This window comes from Oreochromis aureus, linkage group 11 (assembly GCF_013358895.1).
Source record: "Oreochromis aureus strain Israel breed Guangdong linkage group 11, ZZ_aureus, whole genome shotgun sequence".
NCBI lineage: Eukaryota > Metazoa > Chordata > Actinopteri > Cichliformes > Cichlidae > Oreochromis > Oreochromis aureus.
The window spans coordinates 31,331,237-31,348,412 of NC_052952.1; the positions used below are offsets into that span (position 1 = coordinate 31,331,237).

Sequence of the window (17,176 nt, forward strand, 5' to 3'; positions counted from 1 at the left end):
ACCACATGAAACCATTCAACCACAGTGGTGGTGGAGAATCCTTCACATCAAATATGCTTCATGCATCAAAAACACTTGCGATGCTCCAAAACCAGAACAAAACCTTTCCTGCTTTTCTTCTTCGCACTGTCTGCCGCATCTATCTTGTCATCAGTTTTTCAGCCGGCTGCTCGCCATCAGCTCTCCATGCTGCCCCTCCCACCCCTGGCTTCCTCCTGCATTCCTTCAGAGTGTCCTCGTCTCTTTGCCTTTTCTTTGTTGGCTTTTCCCTTCTCCTCCTACTTTTATACCTGTTTTTTCTTTCTTATCTTCACTTTATTTATTCTGTTAAACTATTCTCGGTCCTAGAAACTGGATTAAGACTAACCTCAATTTTTGACTCTATAACCAAGCATCCTATTAACCTCAAAGGTTTAAGTCTATGGAAAAAGGACATCATTCATTTATTTCCACTGTTGTCAAAAATTTTGACACGTGTTAAAAATACATGAATTAAACACAAATAAAAAATCAGTTGCTGCAATATTTAAGCTAATTTTTGCCTTTATATTTGTATTCTCCTTGCTTTGCATGACTCTCAGTTCAAAATAATCCTTATATATCTTACACTGGGCCTTTGTCCAGCCCGTCTGTATGAAACAAGTGGTTTTAGTTCATCCCCCTATCCATATGAAGCTCACGCTCTGTCTTTGACATCAGACAGTTGAAAGAAATCTGTGTGAAACTGGGTGTTTAAAACATTCTGGTGCCCGAGCTTTTGGCTCATAGGGATTAGTTCATTAGTGCATATGCTGAACTCATTACTTGAAATTTTGGGCCATGTTTAATGTGTCCATTTCACCTCTGTAATAGTAAGACAGAAAATAAGAAAAGGCAGACTCTGCTGTCTGTTTTTTACATACAAACAAAGTTCACAAGCTTAGCACTCCTTTTGTAAAGTACAACATATTAATCACAAATGTGGCTTGAATTGAATAGAAGGTGTCATAACATGACTTACACAGGTACACTCATGTGAAAAAGAATGTTTTCACATGACACTGTGCTGACCTGATTTCCTGTCCAGTACACCCTGTGATTCTAGACCCACTCTAAGCAACAATAAATCAAAAATAATCAATTACTGTGTGATTTGTCAGTTTCTCACATTGCTGTAGAGGTATTTTAGTCCACTCTTCTTTAAGTTGTTGCTTTAGCTCATTTAGATTTTTTAAAATTCACCTTTTCACTATTCTGTTGTAGATCTTCAGTTGTGCTTAAGATCATTGCCCTGTTGCATGAGCCAGTTTCTGACAAACTTTAGCTATCAGATGATGTCCCATCTCTACAATACTTTCATATACAGAGGAGGTCGTGATCAATTCAGTGACTGGCTGCAAAACAAGCCCAAATAACCACCCAGCGAAACATCTCTGCATGTCGTGGTTGTGGTTATGCAGTCGCTGTACTGCTGCAGAAAAGCTGCAGTTTCACTCTTTCGTCCTTGAGCCCAGCACTGAATCTCTTTTGCTTCAAATGTTCTGAGTCATTCTTTCCTGAAAACCCTGCTGTGAGATGTGAGAAGTAATTGCTGTAAAAAAAAATAACACACAAGCATTTTCTGCAGCCCTGTCTCTGAGAGAGGAAGACTCATGCTATTGTTTACTCCACCTGCCTTTCTTTTTTCATGTTTCTAATATTTTCTGTAATTCTGCTACGAGCCTCTGACATTTTACAAAGTCTTCACTCTCTGTGATTTCAGCTCCCTTTCATCACCTTTTACAAAAAATAGAAATTCTTTCTCAAATAAAATCAAGTTTGGGTTTGGGTCTCTCAAATTAATCGGAGATTGTTGTTGTAGATAAGTGCTCTCTAAATAGGAGGCAGGATCCCTCAAGGGGAGGCGCTTATCATACTCTTTGAAATTCTGCTGTTCTTGGTTCTTAGTATTATTATCAGTCTTTGCCTCCTGTCGATCAACATGTTTCACAGCCAAACTTCTAAAAACAATCCTGCTGTGGTTACAAACTCTAAAGTACTTTTTCCTTTTTCTTATTGTACACCTCTGATTTCATCACTTGCTCAGGCGTGCTGGTCCAAGGACCTTGCGAGCTCAGACATTTCAAACAGATCTTTTTAGATTCCATCTACCAAACTTATTTTCCCCTGTGCTCTCTCTCTGAATCAGCCGCTCTCTGTCGTTTCACACAAAACACAAGCCAGGGTGGCACTTTGGCCCAACGGCAGTGCCAGCCAAGAAACTCTTTTCTGGTTGAGTCATCGATGGAGGGAGTAATGTACTGCAGCTGAGACACAGTGACTGCCGAGTAGCTGATAATAAATCTGCTGCATCGTATTGCCCGAAGGCCCCAGTTTTTAGTTTTATTTGATTGATCTTTCAAAGTTCAAAAAATGAAGTAACTGAAAGTTGAGTGTGGAGTTTGCAGTATACATGACAGAGGGGGTTTCATCTGTTTATTTCTTCTTCAGAATTTCCCTACTCAGTGGACTTAAACCATCTTTTGTTTTGTTCTCTGGAAGCTCTTGTTTGCATTACCAAAAATATATCTAACACGCAGAGGCTGGTGGTATTGCCAGACACAGTGAAGATAGACTAAACAACTAGATCCTTTCTTTTTGAGCTGGATGAAGATCCAGTGTTTAATAAAAATGGGAAGATAAACAACTTCCAGTTTTTCTAAATAAAAGGAAGGTTTTGAGATTTTGGATTATTCGTTATCAGTACTGAAGAGTTAGAAGGGCAAAAATATATATTTTTAAAGTGAACAACAGTACAAGGTGAGCTTTGCATATCAAAGGACTTGGTTGTGTCTGCCTAGCAACACTTCTAAAGCAAAAAGTGACTCCAAATGTTACTTTAGCAAGAGGCAAGTCACCCATTCCCAAATATATAATGAAACACTTTTAGAAAAGTATTTATGAGAATCTAAACTAATGAGTTACTGCTACTCGGTGAATATTTTTATATAGGATGATCATGGTTTGAATGTTCATTCAAAATGTCCTGCCCTGTCATTGTTTATGATCATAATTATTTACTGGTTTGTAAGAGACCAGTGCGCCCTACCCATTTTGGCCCCCAAAATGCTCTCACTGTCTCGTTTACCATACACACATCAGCGGTACTAATCTTTAGATGCTGTTATTTTGAGGCACAAACCAAATAAGGGTAAAAAAAAAACCCCAACTTTTTTTCAGACTTTTGTCGTCTCCTCACCTGCGCTTACGCAACTTCTTATTCTCTGTCTTGAGCACGTGGAGCTTCTTGGCGAAGCACACGATGATCATGAAGAGCAGCAGGACCACCAGAGCCGAGGCGCCCACGGCCAGACACATCACCTGGAACTCAGTAACCACCGACTCGCAACGGGCACCCTTGTGCCAGATGTAATCCTGGACGTTACATCTGAGGCAGACAAAGAGGTTTCAGAGGACAGGTTGAGAGAGAAATGGAGTCAGGTGGAATTACATATAGAGAGAAAAATGGGGGACAAAGGGAGGAAACAGAGCAGAACAAAAAGATATGACAGAGAAAAGTTGTGAGTAATAAAAGAGAGACGATGAACAGTGAAGAATGTGAAATGAAATGTGAGCAGAAAGGGAAGGAAAAAAGAGATCAGTGAGTTAAAATCACATCTTATTAATTTCTGCGAGTTTTGTGTGCCTGACAGTTTCACGTTTTAGCCAGTTACAAGTTATACATTTGGCTTTTAAGAATTATTTAATGAACACACATGCTGTGAATGCCTCCGTACTCAAAGTCTCTTCATTAAAGTTCAGGATTTCCTCTCTGCTTCTGATTATCTTTAATCAGAAACAGAGAGATGTGGGAATTCAGGATGCTCTTTACATGCTGCCAAAAGTCCTCCAAATGTTCCACAACATGATGCGTGTTATATAAACCTTCAGCGTAAAGCCATCTACTAGAAGAGCGTTTGTCGCCGGCAGGTTTGTGAACGCTTTATTGAAAAATATACAAAGTCATCACTATGTGTGTCTGAAAATAGAAAGTGAAAAAGGAAAAACAGCCTGAGGTGATTTTTTTTATAAACACGCTCGCTGTCAAACAAAAACACATGCATACACAGTCAGAAAAGATATTAGTGTTTAGAACATGTAACACAAAACATATGGGCAACCATGTGTGGATGTATATTGTGTGCACACACACACACAAAAACACACACAGCTGCCATCCAAGTCCCAGACTCCCTTCATAGCCATTTGGCGGAGTACGGTGTCCGCCCGGGGACATAAACGACAGGGGCAGATGGCTTTGTCTACTGACTGTTTGCCGTGTGAAATGGCAATGACTATTTCACCACTTAATGAGGACTGTGATGCTGCAGAGAGGCACTACCTCACTGCCACAAGTGCAAAAAGTGAGGTTCATTTTTGCCTTAAAGGACTTTTGCTTATTATCCCAACTATGCTCAGTGACTTCTAGATTAATTTCACCCATTTGTTTTCCTGCCAACAGCTAAATGTGGAGATCAATAGAACTAATGTGTGTGTGTGTGTACTTGTTTTCGTGACATCTGAGGACAATTTTATGATAACACACTCACAAAATGAGGACGCTCGGAAAAATGAGGACATTTTTGAGGTCCTCATTTTTCCGAGCCTTCTAAAGTGTTCTAGAGGCCCCAACATGCTCCCAAACCAAAAATCTCGAATGTCCTGAAATATCACAATTTTATGAAAAAGTGTGTTTAAGTGTGTTTAGCGTTTTTGCTCACTTTCAGTTTCGCCGCCTACTGGCCAGTTTTGGAACAAAACACACTTTTAACACACTTTCAGTGACGTCACTCTGTGAGTCCTCATTTTGTAGGTGTGTCAGACACAATAACACATTTGACCCAGGTTATAGTGACGTCACTCTGCGAGTCCTCATTTTGTAGGTGTGTCAGACACAATAACACATTTGACCCAGGTTATACCCTTCTTGGGGCTTAAGCAAGGGTAACAACAGTTAAATCAGGCAAATCTTGACAAAATGAAGGTCTTTAGATTCAGTTATTAGTGCCTGCACATCTTGGGGTTTTTGTTGTTGACAAAATGTCTCAAAATATAAAGTTTCAACATTTGTGTAATTATATTACTGTTATTTAATGAGTCTTACTTCTCAAAATCAATGCACAAATTGTCTGACCTTCACTAAGCAGAATGATGTGTGTGCAGATTTTGACCCTTGAAGAGTTTATATTAATCTGCATTAATATAATTGCATCTGCAATCTGCAGTTGAACTTAGAGATTCCTGCCGCTGTCATGTGATTCAGTATGATCATCAGGCTCAGTCTCGACTCTGAATTCCAAGAGGGCAGCAGCATGTCTCCTTGTTGAATGTCTGCTTTGAATTTTGGGTTGTTTTTTTTTTTGGTTTTTCTCCTCTGCTACTACCAGAAGTTGTCTGCACCACACCAGGGCCTGTGCTGCTAGCATAAACCAACTGAGCCTCAACCAGGGCCTGTGCTGTTTTCTGAGGCCATCTGCACCGCACCAGGGCCTAGCTAGACCCATAGGCACCACACCAGGGCCTTTACTGCTGTGTAATCAATTACTGTAAATGTACATGTTATCAGGAAATGATCAGACGGCAGAGGGTTTTCAGGAAACACTGTTAAATGTTCAGTTTCTATTTCATATGTTAAAACAAGATCTAGAGTGTGATAAAAGTGGTGGGTGGGTTCTTTTACATTTTGAGAGAAGCCAATTGAGTCTAATAACAGATTAAATGCCATGTTGAGGCTGTCATTTTTAGCATCTACATGGATGTTAAAATCACCCACAATAATTATTTTATCTGAGCTGAGCACTAAATCAGATAAAAAGTCTGAGAAATCAGACAGAAACTCTGTAAGGCCCAGGTGGACGATAGATGATAACAAGTAAGACTGGTTTCTGAGTTTTACAGCTGGGGTGGGCGAGGCTAAGCATCAGGCTTTCAAATGAATTAAAAGTCTGTCTTGGTCTTTCGTTAATTAATAGGCTGGTGTGAAAAATTGCTGCCACACCGCCCCTCCGCCTGTGCTTTGCGATTTCTGGTAGTTAGAATTACTCGGGGTGTTGATTCATTTTAACTAACATAATCATCCGACTGCAACCAGGTTTCTGTAAGGCAGAGTAAATCGATTTGTTGATCAATTATTAAGTCATGTACTAACAGACTTGGAGGAGAGCGCCCTAATATTTAATAATCCACAATGTTTTACTCTTTGGTTCAGATGTGGATACTGTATTGTTCTTTCTTTTGATTTTTTTTTATGTTTAAATTGTTTTTGCTGGTTTTTAGTTTGTTTTTGTCTGTTTGGGAGCTGACACGGTCTCAGTGGAGATGGGTTTTTGGGGGTAGCAGGAGGAGAGAAGCTGCAGAGAGGCGTGTAAGACTGCAACTCTGCTTCTTGGTCCCAACTCTGGATAGTCATATTTTGGGGCTTTAATAAATTTGTCCATATTTCTAGAAATGAGAGCTGCTCCATCCAAAGTGGGATGGATGCCGTCTCTCCTAACAAGACCAGGTTTCCTCCAGAAGCTTTGCCAATTATCTATGAAGCCGACATCATTTCTGGGACAACACAGACAGCAATTTAAGGAGAAATGCAGCTAAACAGGTCACTCCTGGTCTGATTGGGGAGGGACCAGAGAAAACTACAGAGTCAACATTGTTTTGGCAAAGTTACACACTGATTCGATATTGATTTCAGTGACCTCCGATTGGCGTAACTGGGTGTCATTACTGCCGATGTGAATTATGATTTTACTGAATTTACGTTTACCCTTATGTGGTGGCGCGAATGAGGAATAACCGGGGACGGTAACTAAGATGTTGACAACGCCACCTGGGGAGGGAGTTACACCCCAGGAAAGATATCTCTAGCCAATGTAAGTGTTACACTGGCAACCAAAGCCCACAGACTTGTTATTAACGGCAAAGGTGAGGCAGGTGAATTTTACAAATCAAGGTTTATTAAGAAGAACTACTAAAAACATAGAATTATAAAATCAAAGAGGCACCTAAGGTAGCAGGGTTGAGACGGCAAAATAGTTAATTAAAACGACCAGACTCCCTACCACGATGCTACCCTAAAACAATCACAACATGATAAAAGAGCAACTAAACAAAATGGTGGAGACCGGCCACTTGAGGAGGCAACCTACAGGAGGAGTGCCCAAGGGTGCCACCAATTACTCACCCATGTGATTTCACTGCAGACCTCACTCACACTAAACGGTGCAATCTACCTATGCCCGGTGTGTACACTCGCATGCATCGGGAGGGATTCCACCTCACGTGCCTAGCCCCTCAACAAGCAGCCACACCTCCACTAAAGCAATAAAAGAAAGCATAAAACATTAAACAGATTAGTAAAAGATCTACATAAAACAAATACACCCCAAATTACTGTTTGTTATAAAAGCATTGCGTAACAAACAAAACAGCATATGACAAGACAGCAGTAGTATAGTGCAAGCCTGCAACAAAAGAGGGAACAGTTGTCAAAGTCCACCCTACTATGCCACGTTATGATGAACACAAGAGTCCCACTTACCACTCTCTAAAGGGCAATACTAAACTGAGTAACTTTCCTGGAGAGATCTGCAGCGCTTAACTGCCTAATGCTCGCAGCCACCTTGGATGGACAAGACTACCAAATGACTCCTTCTGGTAGTGAAGCGCAGCTGTTTCTTATAAGCCTGCTAATTGTCAACTGGGAAGGTGTGGATGTTAGTGGTGCGTTTGTGGACATCATGTAAAATCCTACCCCAGAATCTACTTCACTACACTTAGCCAGCAGTTTTAAATTTCCTTCAATGTCGCCTGCTCTGGCCCCTGGAAGACAATTAACTATGGTTGCCGGTGTCTCTAGCTTCACATGTCTGAGAACAGAATCACCAATTACCAGAGTTTGACCCCGGCGGGTGTGTGTGTCGCCGAGTGGGGAAAAACAGTTGAGACACATGTATGAATTTGAGGAATGGACCCAAAATGCAGACACAAAGGAACGTGAAAGAAAATTTTAATATTAACAGAAAGCAAGCTGTTTATTAAGGCTGGTAAAATAGGCAGAACCAGCTTCCAGTTTGGATTCGGAGACAGACACTATCTCTACTTTTAAGATTAGGCTTCAAACTTTCCTTTTGCTAAAGCATATAGTTAGGGCAGGATCAGGTGACCCTGAATCCTCCCTTAGTTGTGCTGCAGTGAACGTGAGGCTGCCGGGGATTCCCATGATGCACTGAGTTTTTCCTTTCCAGTCACCTTTCTCACTCACTATGTGTTAATAGACCTCTCTGCACTGAATCATACTTGTTATTAATCCACAGCATGTCTTTATCCTGTCTTCCTTCTCTCACCCCAACCAATCACAGCAGATGGCCCCGCCCTCCCTGAGCCTGGTTCTGCTGGAGGTTTCTTCCTGTTAAAGGGAGTTTTTCCTTCGCACTGTCGCCAAAGTTCTTGCTCATAGGTGGTCGTATGATTGTTGGGTTTTTCTTCTGTATCTATTATTGTGCGATCTACTGTACAATATAAAAGCGCCTTGAGGCGATTGTTGTTGTGATTTGGTGCTATATAAATAAAATTGAATTTAATTGAATTAAAAGATTACAAAACAAAAGGCAGAAGTGAAGCTAAACAATAACCTAACCTGGGGACAAACCATGAAACCTGACATGGATACAAACATACCTGGAACATGGAAACGTGGCACCAAAGACAACAGATGACCTGACACTGAACAAATGAGGACAGGACTTACAGTGGCTTGCAAAAGTATTCGCCCCCTTGAACTTTTCCACATTTTGTCACATTACTGCCACAAACATGAATCAATTTTATTGGACTCGCACATGAAAGACCAATACAAAGTGGTCTACACGTGAGAAGTGGAATGAAAATCATACATGATTCCAAACATTTTTTACAAATAAATAACTGAAAAGGGGGGTGTGCGTAATTATTCAGCCCCCTGAGTCAATACTTTGTAGAACCACCTTTTGCTGAAATTGGATTCCATTAAAATTGATTCATGTTTGTGGCAGTAATGTGACAAAATGTGGAAAAGGGGACGAATACTTTTTGCAAGCCCTTGTAAGTACACAGAGAGACAATGAGGGGATGAGGAACAGCTGGGACAAATCAGACCTAACAAGACAAGGGGAAACAAAACTAGACTCACTGCATATAGGACAAGGACTTTCACAATAAAACAGACATCACAAGGGTAATCTAATAAACAAATGAACTTAGCTAACCTAAAGAACTTATAAATAAACATCGACATCCAAACAAACTAAAACTTAAAATGCTGGGTCAACAAACCCAGGAAAGTGACAGTAAAATCATTTATTATACACATTATACTTATTTTCTTAAATTGCTTATCTATTATCTGTATTTTCACTTGAGGGTCTAGGGGTACTGCTCTTCTTTTCATGACAAATTAGGACATGTTTATGATAACACACTGACAATATCAGGCCAATTTTGGCATTACTCCATCAGTGAACAGCATGCCCATGCTAACTTAAACTAGACCAGCAAGCTAACCACATGTGTATTTAAGTGTTACTTAAGAATAGGAACCAAACAAATTAACGGAACGAAATTAACTGTAACAGCAGTTTGCAAAACACTGTGACACTTCTCAAGTGTTCCTACCTCAAATACAGCGAGTGTTGCTGTGTTTTGTTGTTAAATGGACGAGGAGAGCCCGTGGCTGGTGAGAGGATGCGGCATTTCGTCAGTGGAGCATAGAACGACGTCTGTGATTGGACAACAAGTGAGTAACGCTGCATCTGATTGTTCGAAAGCCTCAACCAAAGAGCTGCTGGTCACGGCAAGATACAAACTCGCCGGAGCTCTGAGTGAACTGCACATCCGGGACCTTCAGCACTCAGCAGAGATTTGTCTTGACGTATGTATTTACCTTTGATATCCATGACTCGACGCACATTTAGCAAGGTAAAGTTGTATGTTTAACAAGCTAATTAACGCTAGTTAAACGGAACTAAAACAATACACAATCGATTTGAACAAACTGTGTGATGAATGATGATAAATGCTAAAAAATTACTTAAGATTTATCTTCAACAATAGATATTAGAAGTTTAATTTAACTGTTTTTAAATTCCCACTGGAGTTAAAGGGACCTGTGGCCTTGCACGTGCTCTGCATCTTCAACTGCACAGACAGTCAGTCTAAGCTCTTTTTAAGTGTAGCTAACTGCAACACACATTTTTTTTTCAACACAAGATATGTTTGGGGGGATTTAAATGTTAATAATAATGTTTTCGTATTTAGCACAAACCAATAGGGTCTGGGTCTCTGGCCCAGCGTTTCTGACGTTATTCTAAGGTTTTTGAGTTTCTTATGTTTAGTGGCGGGTTAGTTGAGTTTGGCTTAACGTTATTAACATTGTTTTAAGGAGTTTATGTTAGGGTTGTATATTACAACGTTTGTATTTTCATGCCATTTTTCCTGTTTTATTTTGAAAGAGTCTGTTGTGTTCAGTTCATTAATCTCACTGACCTGTTGTGTCAATAGAATCATTTGTGCCAGCTACTTCCTGCTCTCCTTCCATCCTGTCTCAACCTCCAACAGGAAAGTAGAAGTCCTCATATGGTAGGACCAGTGATTGTAGTGTGTGTGTTACACTGTCCTCATATTGTTTTAAGCTGTGAAGGACATGAGTGTGTTTCAGTTGCCTTCCTCATGTGGTTGGATCAACAACTCTAGTGTGTGTTACACTGTCCTCATATTGTGGGTAGCAGAACTGTACAGTGTTAAGTTTCTTTAGAATCTGGTATAAGGAAGTCGGATCCTTCTGTAATAATGTTCACTGATACAAATATGATCTGTAGTTAATTATCTAGTCGGGATTTATACTAGAGAATGTTTCTGACGTTATATTGTTGTCTTTTGTTGCAGACACCAAGTGCTGAGGTCCTGTCTCAGCCTCATACTTACCCACTTCATTCTTCCAACAGGTTACACATCATATTTTTGTATTTGGTATCAAGTATATGTGTCAGATGGGCCTAGTGCATAAATGAAATGCACTTTAATTGTATTAAAACAATCAGTTTCAGTCAAAGTTAACCAAAATCAACATTAGCATTAGGAGAAAGTAATTGTCTATACCATTTGTTAGTCCAAACTTTCCGTAAAGCATCAGCGTGATCTTTATTCTGACTACATTTGATATTTTTGTCCTTTTACACATGTTTTTGTCCATTTAACCTCCCGCTGATCAGTTTACATGATTTAATTTCTGGGGAAATAGATGCCTTTAAATCAGTGTTGGGTTTGGAGCTTTTATTGACAACAGCAGAAGAAGTTAGAAGTCAGGAACATGAACTCTACATGTGTTCAGTCGTCATGTCCTCATATTGTTTTAAGCTGTGAAGGACATGAGTGTGTTTAAGAAGAAGTCCTCATATGGTAGGACCAGTGATTGTAGTGTGTGTTACACTGTCCTCATATTGTTTTAAGCTGTGAAGGACATGAGTGTGTTTCAGTTGCCTTCCTCATGTGGTTGGACCAACAACTCTAGTGTGTGTTACACTGTCCTCATATTGTTGGTAGCAGAACTGTACAGTGTTAAGTTTCTTTAGAATCTGGTATAAGGAAGTCGGATCCTTCTGTAATAATGTTCACTGCTACAAATATGATCTGTAGTTGATCATCTAGTCGGGATTTATACTAGAGAATGTTTCTGACGTTATATTGTTGTCTTTTGTTGCAGACACCAAGTGCTGAGGTCCTGTCTCAGCCTCATACAGACCAATCGGTGAGTGACATACCCACTTCATTCTTCCAACAGGTTACACATCATGTTTTTGTATTTGGTATCAAGTATATGTGTCAGATGGGCCTAGTGCATAAATGAAATGCACTTTAATTGTATTAAAACAATCAGTTTCAGTCAAAGTTAACCAAAATCAACATTAGCATTAGGAGAAAGTAATTGTCTATACCATTTGTTAGTCCAAACTTTCCTTTTAAGCATCAGCTTGATCTTTATTCTGACTACATTTGATATTTTTGTCCTTTTACACATGTTTTTGTCCATTTAACCTCCCGCTGATCAGTTTACATGATTTAATTTCTGGGGAAATAGATGGCTTTACATCAGTGTTGGGTTTAGAGCTTTTATTGACAACAGCAGGAGAAGTTAGAAGTCAGGAACATGAACTCTACATGTGTTCAGTCGTCATGTCCTCATATTGTTTTAAGCTGTGAAGGACATGAGTGTGTTTCAGTTGCCTTCTTCATGTGGTTGGACCAACAACTCTAGTGTGTGTTACACTGTCCTCATATTGTGTGTAGCAGAACTGTACAGTGTTAAGTTTCTATAGAATCTGGTATAAGGAAGTCAGATCCTTCTGTGAATAATGTTCACTGCTACAAATATGATCTGTAGTTGATCATCTAGTCGGGATTTATACTAGAGAATGTTTCTGACGTTATATTGTCTTTTGTTGCAGACACCAAGTGCTGAGGTCCTGTCTCAGCCTCATACAGACCAATCGGTGAGTGACTTACCCACTTCATTCTTCCAACAGGTTACACATCATGTTTTTGTATTTGGTATCAAGTATATGTGTCAGATGGGCCTAGTGCATAAATGAAATGCACTTTAATTGTATTAAAACAATCAGTTTCAGTCAAAGTTAACCAAAATCAACATTAGCATTAGGAGAAAGTAATTGTCTATACCATTTGTTAGTCCAAACTTTCCTTTAAGCATCAGCTTGATCTTTATTCTGACTACATTTGATATTTTTGTCCTTTTACACATGTTTTTGTCCATTTAACCTCCTGCTGATCAGTTTACATGATTTAATTTCTGGGGAAATAGATGGCTTTACATCAGTGTTGGGTTTAGAGCTTTTATTGACAACAGCAGGAGAAGTTAGAAGTCAGGAACATGAACTCTACATGTGTTCAGTCGTCATGTCCTCATATTGTTTTAAGCTGTGAAGGACATGAGTGTGTTTCAGTTGCCTTCTTCATGTGGTTGGACCAACAACTCTAGTGTGTGTTACACTGTCCTCATATTGTTGGTAGCAGAACTGTACAGTGTTAAGTTTCTTTAGAATCTGGTATAAGGAAGTCGGATCCTTCTGTAATAATGTTCACTGCTACAAATATGATCTGTAGTTAATTATCTAGTCGGGATTTATCCTAGAGAATGTTTCTGACGTTATATTGTTGTCTTTTGTTGCAGACACCAAGTGCTGAGGTCCTGTCTCAGCCTCATACAGACCAATCGGTGAGTGACTTACCCACTTCATTCTTCCAACAGGTTACACATCATATTTTTGTATTTGGTATCAAGTATATGTGTCAGATGGGCCTAGTGCATAAATGAAATGCACTTTAATTGTATTAAAACAATCAGTTTCAGTCAAAGTTAACCAAAATCAACATTAGCATTAGGAGAAAGTAATTGTCTATACCATTTGTTAGTCCAAACTTTCCTTAAAGCATCAGCGTGATCTTTATTCTGACTACATTTGATATTTTTGTCCTTTTACACATGTTTTTGTCCATTTAACCTCCCGCTGATCAGTTTACATGATTTAATTTCTGGGGAAATAGATGCCTTTAAATCAGTGTTGGGTTTGGAGCTTTTATTGACAACAGCAGAAGAAGTTAGAAGTCAGGAACATGAACTCTACATGTGTTCAGTCGTCATGTCCTCATATTGTTTTAAGCTGTGAAGGACATGAGTGTGTTTAAGAAGAAGTCCTCATATGGTAGGACCAGTGATTGTAGTGTGTGTTACACTGTCCTCATATTGTTTTAAGCTGTGAAGGACATGAGTGTGTTTCAGTTGCCTTCCTCATGTGGTTGGACCAACAACTCTAGTGTGTGTTACACTGTCCTCATATTGTTGGTAGCAGAACTGTACAGTGTTAAGTTTCTTTAGAATCTGGTATAAGGAAGTCGGATCCTTCTGTAATAATGTTCACTGCTACAAATATGATCTGTAGTTGATCATCTAGTCGGGATTTATACTAGAGAATGTTTCTGACGTTATATTGTTGTCTTTTGTTGCAGACACCAAGTGCTGAGGTCCTGTCTCAGCCTCATACAGACCAATCGGTGAGTGACTTACCCACTTCATTCTTCCAACAGGTTACACATCATGTTTTTGTATTTGGTATCAAGTATATGTGTCAGATGGGCCTAGTGCATAAATTAAATGCACTTTAATTGTATTAAAACAATCAGTTTCAGTCAAAGTTAACCAAAATCAACATTAGCATTAGGAGAAAGTAATTGTCTATACCATTTGTTAGTCCAAACTTTCCCTTTAAGCATCAGCGTGATCTTTATTCTGACTACATTTGATATTTTTGTCCTTTTACACATGTTTTTGTCCATTTAACCTCCCGCTGATCAGTTTACATGATTTAATTTCTGGGGAAATAGATGGCTTTACATCAGTGTTGGGTTTAGAGCTTTTATTGACAACAGCAGGAGAAGTTAGAAGTCAGGAACATGAACTCTACATGTGTTCAGTCGTCATGTCCTCATATTGTTTTAAGCTGTGAAGGACATGAGTGTGTTTCAGTTGCCTTCTTCATGTGGTTGGACCAACAACTCTAGTGTGTGTTACACTGTCCTCATATTGTGTGTAGCAGAACTGTACAGTGTTAAGTTTCTATAGAATCTGGTATAAGGAAGTCAGATCCTTCTGTGAATAATGTTCACTGCTACAAATATGATCTGTAGTTGATCATCTAGTCGGGATTTATACTAGAGAATGTTTCTGACGTTATATTGTCTTTTGTTGCAGACACCAAGTGCTGAGGTCCTGTCTCAGCCTCATACAGACCAATCGGTGAGTGACTTACCCACTTCATTCTTCCAACAGGTTACACATCATGTTTTTGTATTTGGTATCAAGTATATGTGTCAGATGGGCCTAGTGCATAAATGAAATGCACTTTAATTGTATTAAAACAATCAGTTTCAGTCAAAGTTAACCAAAATCAACATTAGCATTAGGAGAAAGTAATTGTCTATACCATTTGTTAGTCCAAACTTTCCTTAAAGCATCAGCGTGATCTTTATTCTGACTACATTTGATATTTTTGTCCTTTTACACATGTTTTTGTCCATTTAACCTCCTGCTGATCAGTTTACATGATTTAATTTCTGGGGAAATAGATGGCTTTACATCAGTGTTGGGTTTAGAGCTTTTATTGACAACAGCAGGAGAAGTTAGAAGTCAGGAACATGAACTCTACATGTGTTCAGTCGTCATGTCCTCATATTGTTTTAAGCTGTGAAGGACATGAGTGTGTTTCAGTTGCCTTCTTCATGTGGTTGGACCAACAACTCTAGTGTGTGTTACACTGTCCTCATATTGTTGGTAGCAGAACTGTACAGTGTTAAGTTTCTTTAGAATCTGGTATAAGGAAGTCGGATCCTTCTGTAATAATGTTCACTGCTACAAATATGATCTGTAGTTAATTATCTAGTCGGGATTTATCCTAGAGAATGTTTCTGACGTTATATTGTTGTCTTTTGTTGCAGACACCAAGTGCTGAGGTCCTGTCTCAGCCTCATACAGACCAATTGGTGAGTGACATACCCACTTCATTCTTCCAACAGGTTACACATCATGTTTTTGTATTTGGTATCAAGTATATGTGCCAGTTGGGCCTAGTGCATAAATGAAATGCACTTTGATTGTATTAAAACAATCAGTTTCAGTCAAAGTTAACCAAAATCAACATTAGCATTAGGAGAAAGTAATTGTCTATACCATTTGTTAGTCCAAACTTTCCTTAAAGCATCAGCGTGATCTTTATTCTGACTACATTTGATATTTTTGTCCTTTTACATGTTTTTGTCCATTTAACCTCCCGCTGATCAGTTTACATGATTTAATTTCTGGGGAAATAGATGGCTTTACATCAGTGTTGGGTTTAGAGCTTTTATTGACAACAGCAGGAGAAGTTAGAAGTCAGGAACATGAACTCTACATGTGTTCAGTCGTCATGTCCTCATATTGTTTTAAGCTGTGAAGGACATGAGTGTGTTTAAGTAGAAGTCCTCATATGGTAGGACCAGTGATTGTAGTGTGTGTTACACTGTCCTCATATTGTTTTAAGCTGTGAAGGACATGAGTGTGTTTCAGTTGCCTTCTTCATGTGGTTGGACCAACAACTCTAGTGTGTGTTACACTGTCCTCATATTGTTGGTAGCAGAACTGTACAGTGTTAAGTTTCTTTAGAATCTGGTATAAGGAAGTCGGATCCTTCTGTAATAATGTTCACTGCTACAAATATGATCTGTAGTTGATCATCTAGTTGGGATTTATACTAGAGAATGTTTCTGACGTTATATTGTTGTCTTTTGTTGCAGACACCAAGTGCTGAGGTCCTGTCTCAGCCTCATACAGACCAATCGGTGAGTGACTTACCCACTTCATTCTTCCAACAGGTTACACATCATATTTTTGTATTTGGTATCAAGTATATGTGTCAGATGGGCCTAGTGCATAAATGAAATGCACTTTAATTGTATTAAAACAATCAGTTTCAGTCAAAGTTAACCAAAATCAACATTAGCATTAGGAGAAAGTAATTGTCTATACCATTTGTTAGTCCAAACTTTCCCTTTAAGCATCAGCTTGATCTTTATTCTGACTACATTTGATATTTTTGTCCTTTTACACGTTTTTGTCCATTTAACCTCCCGCTGATCAGTTTACATGATTTAATTTCTGGGGAAATAGATGGCTTTACATCAGTGTTGGGTTTAGAGCTTTTATTGACAACAGCAGGAGAAGTTAGAAGTCAGGAACATGAACTCTACATGTGTTCAGTCGTCATGTCCTCATATTGTTTTAAGCTGTGAAGGACATGAGTGTTTTAAGTAGAAGTCCTCATATGGTAGGACCAGTGATTGTAGTGTGTGTGTACACTGTCCTCATATTGTTGGTAGCAGAACTGTACAGTGTTAAGTTTCTTTAGAATCTGGTATAAGGAAGTCAGATCCTTCTGTAATAATGTTCACTGCTACAAATATGATCTGTAGTTAATTATCTAGTCGGGATTTATCCTAGAGAATGTTTCTGACGTTATATTGTTGTCTTTTGTTGCAGACACCAAGTGCTGAGGTCCTGTCTCAGCCTCATACAGACCAATCG

At 39.1% G+C, this 17,176-nt stretch overlaps 1 protein-coding gene across 7 annotated transcripts in view; it reads right to left on the bottom strand.

The window, feature by feature from the left end:
* cspg5a (chondroitin sulfate proteoglycan 5a) overlaps positions 1–17,176 on the bottom strand; it is a 74,689-nt gene that overhangs the window by 16,975 nt on the left and 40,538 nt on the right. For all 7 annotated transcript variants that reach the window (XM_031756678.2, XM_039620057.1, XM_031756675.2 and 4 more), the window contains exon 3: positions 3,218–3,406. In XM_031756678.2, coding sequence (XP_031612538.1) covers positions 3,218–3,406 — 189 coding nt within the window. The remainder of the gene's footprint in view (positions 1–3,217; positions 3,407–17,176) is intronic.